A 6,483-nucleotide genomic window follows, 5' to 3' on the forward strand; every position below is an offset into this window, starting at 1 on the left:
GAATCATAGAATAGAATCATAGAATCCCTACAGTGTAGAAGGAGGCCATTCGGCCCATCGAGTCTGCACCGACCACAATCCCAACCAGGCTGTATTCCCGTAACTCCACACATTTACCCTGCTAATCGCCCTGACACTAAGGTCAATTTAGCATGGTCAATCAACCCTCACATCTTTGGCATGTGGGACGAAACTGGAGCACCCGGAGGAAACCCATGCAGACACGGGGAGAATGTGCAAACTCCACACAGACAGTGACCCGAGGCTGGAATTGAACCCAGTCCCTGGCACTGTGAGGCAGCAGCACTAACCACTGTGATGATGGGGAAGAGATCAGGACGACTGCTCTCAGAGCCTGAATGAGCAAGTTAAAGATGGTGCAGTGTGTCTTTTTCTCATGGAGATTGTTGGGAGCAGTATTATCTGGTACCTGATCATCCACTGCTGGTACAGTAAGTCTTGTTCATCCTTAAGCCCACCCCAAATTGCAGGGTCAAAGTAATTAAAATCAAGCGTGGCACGGTGACACAGTGGTTAGCACTGCTGCTTTATGGCGCCAGGGACCCGGGTTCGATTCCTGGCTTGGGTCACTGCCTGTGCGGAGTCTGCACATTCTCCCCATGTCTGCGTGGGTTTCCTCCTGGTCCTCCGGTTTCCTCCCACAGTCCAGGTCAGTTGGATTGGCCATGCTAAATTGTTCCTTAGTGTCCCAAGATGTGCAGGTTAGATAGATTAGCCATGGCAAAATGTGTGGGGTTATGGGGATAGGACAGGAGAGAGGGCCTGGGTAAGATGCTCTGTCAGAGTGGGTGTAGACCCGATGGGCCAAATGGCCTCTTCTGTACTGTAGGGATTCCGATTCTGATTTTATTCTATGATTCTATGAAAGTAAGAAAGAGCTGTGGTCTTATTGGGTTATTAAGGACAAAACAACGCATTTGATTGCCACCCAATTTACCACCATAAACATTCACTCCCTCCACCACTGACGCACAGTGGCAGCCGTGTGTACCGTCTACAAGAAGTATTGCAGCAACTCACCAAGGCTCCTTCGACAGCACCTTCCAAACATTTGACCTCCACCATTTATGAGGACAAGGGTAGCAGATGCATGGGAATTCCTGACTTGGAAATATATTGCCATTCCTTCACTGTTGCTGGGTTTAAAGCCTGGAATTCCCTCCCTAACAGCACCTACACAACAAGGACAGCATTGGTTCAAGAAGGCAGTTCATTTATTAAGGGTAGGTAATTAAGGGTAGGTAAAAATCCCAAGGCCAGTGCATCGGTAGCAATACCCATATCCCAAGAAAGATTTTTAAAATGAATGCACCCCGACTTCTCCCAGTGTTTGGTCTCACCACACCAATGAGATGGAACCAGTGTGACATCTCATCATGCATATCAACCTGCCATTCTGACATTTTCTGGTGACGTTTAATGGATTAAGCAGCTGGCTCATAAAACTCACGAGGGCGCATCTTCCTAGAGATCAGAGTGTGAAAGGTTGAAGGTCAAAGTCTATAAGGTCACTCTGTACAAATTGGCTGCCATGTTTGCCTGAATAAAATCAGTGGCTACACCTTGAGTTTCCTTTCCACTTTAGCAGGGGAAGACTCCAATTGATCTGGTACAGCAGTGGCAACTGGATACCAAAGATGCACTTGTCCAGGCAAAATAGCAGCTAACTATAGCACGTGAAAGCAAGATAAATCTTCCGGAAGACTGGAAATATCTCTGGAACCAACAATTGAGCCAACAATTGGGTCGTGTTTTGTCTTCTCTTGTCACTAATGGCCACAGGATACACATCGCAAGCAGTTTAGTCAGTCGAAAGCCAAGTCGACCTGACACTTAGTCACCGCTGACTGATGTTGAGTGTTTTGGAAAGAGGTTGGGGTGGAGAATTAAAAATAGACTCATAAAGCAAAACAAGTTCATCATAATTCATGCCTTTCAGAATAACAGAACAATATTATACACCTGTGACGGACATGTGATCTGGACATCGCAAACATATGATGCTGTTTATGTTGTGATGAGAAGTGAGGGATTCATGAGAAGCTACTTCACCAGGATGATATATTGTGGTTTAAGGGGTTAAATTATGAAGACAATTTGCATAAACCTGGCTTGTATTCCCTTGAGATTCGAAGTTTTAATTATAATCTAATCGAGGTGCCGCAAATGATTTGTTAGAGTAGATGTGGAAGAAACAACTTCTGGTTGTGGAATCCAGAACAATAGGCTGCAATCTTCACATTTAGAGCTAGGTGTGTAGGGATGAAATTAGGAAGCACTTTTTTACACAATGGGTACAGTGAAAATCAGGAACGCACTGTGGGTGCTATGGGCCGATTGAAATTTTCTGGCCTATGTTTGATGGAGGAACAGAAAATGCTGGAAAAACCCAGCAGGTCTGGCAACATCTGTAGGGAGGGAGAAATAGTGTTAATGTTTAGAGTCCATTTGACTCTTCATCATAGAAAACATAGAAACTAGAAGTATGATTAGGCCATTTGGCTCTGACGCACCTGCTCCACTATTCATTATTATCATGGCAGATCATCCAACTCAATAGCCTGTTCCCATCTCCCCATATCCTTTAATCCCTTTAACTCCTAATGCCTCACCAAGGCCCTGTATAACTGCAGCAAGATAAGCCTGCTCCTGTACTCCAATCCTCTCACTATGAAGGCCAACATATCATTTGCCTTGTTCACCGCCTGCTGCACCTGCATGCTTACCTTCATCGACTGCTGTACAAGGACACCCAGGTCTCGTTGCACATTCCCCTCTCTCAATCTATAGCCATTCAGATAATAATCTGCTTTCCTGTTTTTGCTACCAAAACCTCACATTTATCCACATTATACTGCATCTGCCATGTATTTGCCCACTCACGCAGCCTGTCCAAATCACACTGAAGCATCTTTGCATCCTCCTCACAGCTCACCCTCCCAAGCAGATTTATGTCACCTTCACATTTGGAGATATTACATTTAATTCCTTCATCTAAATCATTAATATATATTGTGAATAGGTGGGGATCCCAGCACCGATTCTTACGATACCCCACTAGTCACTGCTTGAAATTTGGAAAAATACCCATTTATTCGTACTCATTGTTTCCTGTCTGCGAACCAATTTTCTATCCAGCTCAATACACAACCTCCAATCCTGTGTGCTTTAATTTTACATGCTAATCTCTTATGTGGGACTTTGTCAAAAGCCTTCTGAAAGTCCAAATAAACCACATCCACTGGCTTTCCCATCATCAAGTTTACCAGTTACATCCTTGAGAATTTCAGTAGGTTTGTCGAGTATGTTTTCCCTTTGGTAAATCCATGCTGACTCTATCCGATTCTACCATTGTTTTCCAAATGCTCTGCTATAACATCATTGGTAATGGACTCTAGCATTTTCCCCACTACCGCCGTCAGGCTGACTGGTCTATAATTCCCTGCTTACGCTCCACCTCCCTTTTTAAATAGTTGGGTAACATTGGCCACCCTCCAATCTGTAGGAACTTTTCCAGAGTCTATAGAATCTTCAAAGATGGCTACCAATGTATCATTCTTTCTCGGGCCACTTCCTTAAATTCTCTGGGATGTAGATTATAAGGCTCTGGGGATTTATTGGCCTTCAATCCCACCAATTTCCCCAACTATTTCTTTACTAATATTGATTTCCTCCCTCTCACTAAACCCTGTGTCCCCAATACTTCAGATACATTATTTATTTGTGTCCTCCTTTGTGAAGACAGAACCAAAGTAAGTATTTAGTTGGTCAGCCATTTCTTTGTTCCCCCATTATAACATCCCCTGGAAGAGCTCTGATGAAAGGTCAAACAGACTCGAAATGTTAATTCTGTTCTCTCTCCCTACAGAGGCTCAGTAAGAAGTCTCACAACACTAGGTTAAAGTCCAACAGGTTTATTTGGTAGCATGAGTTTTCAGAGCACTGTCCCCTCATCAGGTGAGTGAAGGATTGGATTCACAAACAGGGCATATATAGACACAGACTCAATTTACAAGATAATGGTTGGAATGCAAGTCTTAACAGGTAATCAAATCTTTACAGGTGCAGACAATGATCACCTGTTAAGACTTGCATTCCAACCATTATCTTGTAAATTGAGTCTGTGTCTATACATGCCCTGTTTGTTAACCCATTCCTCGACTCACCTGATGAAGGGGCAGCGCTACGAAAGCTTGTGCTATCAAATAAACCTGTTGGACTTTAACCTGGTGTTGTGAGACTTCTTACTGTGCCCACCCCAGTCCAATGCCAGCATCTCCACATCATGTCTACAGAGGCTGTCAGACCTGCTGAGTTTTTCCAACGTTCTCTGTTCTTGTTTTGGATTCCAGCATCCGCAGTAATTTGCTTATTTCTGGGTTTGATGGAGCTTTGTTGAGTAAGGCAACCAAGGAATATAGAACCTACATCGGTAAATAGAGTTGAGATGCAGATCAGGCAAGATCGAAATGAATGGCAGAACAGGATTGAGAGGCTGAATGGCCTTCTCCTGTTATTGTATCCCTGTGAGAATTAAGTTGCTTGTATTTCAATATTTTCAATATTGGTACTTGTAAAATGTGTCCACTTAAGTAAATATGTGTTGTTTTCTGCATTAAAAATATATTTTATGTGGTCATTTTTTTCCACACTAAATTCAGGACTTAACCCTGTAGATTTATTGAAGAGAAGTATATGGATAGCAGAACATTTAATTTTATTTATTAGTGTCACAAGTAGGCTTACATTAACACTGCAATGAAGTTACTGTGAAAATCCCCTAGTCGCCACATCCCGACGCCTGTTTGGGTACACTGAGGGAGAATTTAGCACCTAACCATCACGTCTTTCGGACTGTGGGAGGAAACTGGAGCACCCAGAGGAAGCTCACGCAGACACGGGGACAATGTGTAGACTCTGCACAGACAGTGACCCAAGCCGGGAATCGAACCTGGGTCCCTGGCGCTGTGAGGCCACTGTGCCACCCCTGAATGTGTAGAAACATGTTGAATGAGAAATGGCCATTCAGCCCATCAAACTCATTTCTTTCCCAGAATGGGTAGTGACATAGATTATCGTGGACTCTACTATTTACTCTCCTGGGGAAGTTTTATATAAATATCTTGTGGATCCCTGAAGATAATCAAAAAAATCTGAAGAATAATTATTCATCTTTACATCGCAAAAGGACATCTCTCCTCTTCCCTGTTCCAGACAAGCTGGTGTTGCAAACCCTCCAGATTTGCCCTGGAGTCTTCAGGGATTGGAGATTCATCTCCAGATAGAACACAACCATGACTGACAATGTTGGAGAAAAATCAGAGCGACCATTAAAGAAATCCTTTGTTTGCATTTTCTTTGAATAAATTAATTTAAGATGGGAGAAAGAAAGCTGTTTGATTAACATCTCATTGTTCATCCAATTGGATAACAAAGAGCCTATTTGCTTTCTAATTGGTTGTGGGAAGGCAGTGGAACTAGAGGGTAGACTATTGGTGGGAGTGGGGCAGGGCACTTTGATATGGGAAGTCATGAGACGAAAGCTTCTGGAATACACCCAAAGAGAATTGGCAGCCCTATCACCAACACAGGACCCACCAAGTCTTGAGAATTGTTTAAGAACATCTCATTGTAATGTGGCATTCCTCAAGCATTGAATCATACAGCACAGAAGGAGGCCATTTGCCCCATCGTGTCTGTGATAGTTCTTTGAAAGAGCTATTAAAGTAAGTCCCACTCCCTTTGCACTTTCCCCATAGCCCTGTATTGCCTTGTCCCGAATGGAGGCAATAGTATTTTCTATTAGACCAGTAATCTGGAGAGTCAGGATAATTGTCTGGGGACTCAGGTTCAAATCCCGACACAGCAGATGGCGAAATTTGAATTCAACAAAAATCTGGAATTAAGAATCTACTGATGACCATGAAACCATTGTCGATTGTTGGAAAAACCCATCTGGTTCACTACTGTCCTTTGGGGAAGGAAATCTGCCGTCCTTACTAGGTCTGGCCTACATGTGACGTGGAGATGCCTGAAGAAGGGGCTTAGAGCTCCGAAAGCTTGTGTGGCTTTTGCTACCAAATAAACCTGTTGGACTTTAACCTGGTGTTGTTAAACTTCTTACTACATGTGACGCCAGAGCCTCAGCAATGTAGTTGACTCTTAAATGCCCTCTGAAATAGCCTAGCAAGCCACTCAAGGGCAATCAGGAATGGGCAGTAAATGCTGACCTTAATTATCAGCGGTGCCCACATCCTGTGAAAGAATAAAGGAAAACAAAGATGGGAAGGTGGTCTTAGTTATGGTACGGATGTGTGGTTGAAGTATGTGGCTTACCGGAGTGGCACGGTAGCACAGTGGTTGGCACTGCTGCCTCACAGTGCCAGGGCCCCAAGTCCAATTCTGGCCTTGGGTGGCTGTGTGTGTGGAGTTTGCACATTCTCCTTGTGTCTGCGTGGGTTT

General features: G+C 43.7%; 1 protein-coding gene across 3 annotated transcripts in view; it reads left to right on the forward strand.

Annotated features, from left to right (window-relative positions):
* Positions 1-4,660, forward strand: part of LOC144500349 (uncharacterized) — a 30,536-nt gene extending 25,876 nt beyond the window's left edge. For 2 of the 3 annotated variants that reach the window (XM_078223104.1, XM_078223102.1), the window contains one exon: positions 1,607-4,660. In XM_078223104.1, the coding sequence (XP_078079230.1) occupies positions 1,607-1,681 (75 nt within the window). In that variant the 3' untranslated portion in view covers positions 1,682-4,660. The remainder of the gene's footprint in view (positions 1-1,606) is intronic. The other variant, XM_078223103.1, reaches the window with a different exon arrangement.
* The last annotated feature ends 1,823 nt before the right edge of the window (positions 4,661-6,483 follow it).

This window comes from Mustelus asterias, chromosome 11 (assembly GCF_964213995.1).
Source record: "Mustelus asterias chromosome 11, sMusAst1.hap1.1, whole genome shotgun sequence".
Lineage (NCBI taxonomy): Eukaryota > Metazoa > Chordata > Chondrichthyes > Carcharhiniformes > Triakidae > Mustelus > Mustelus asterias.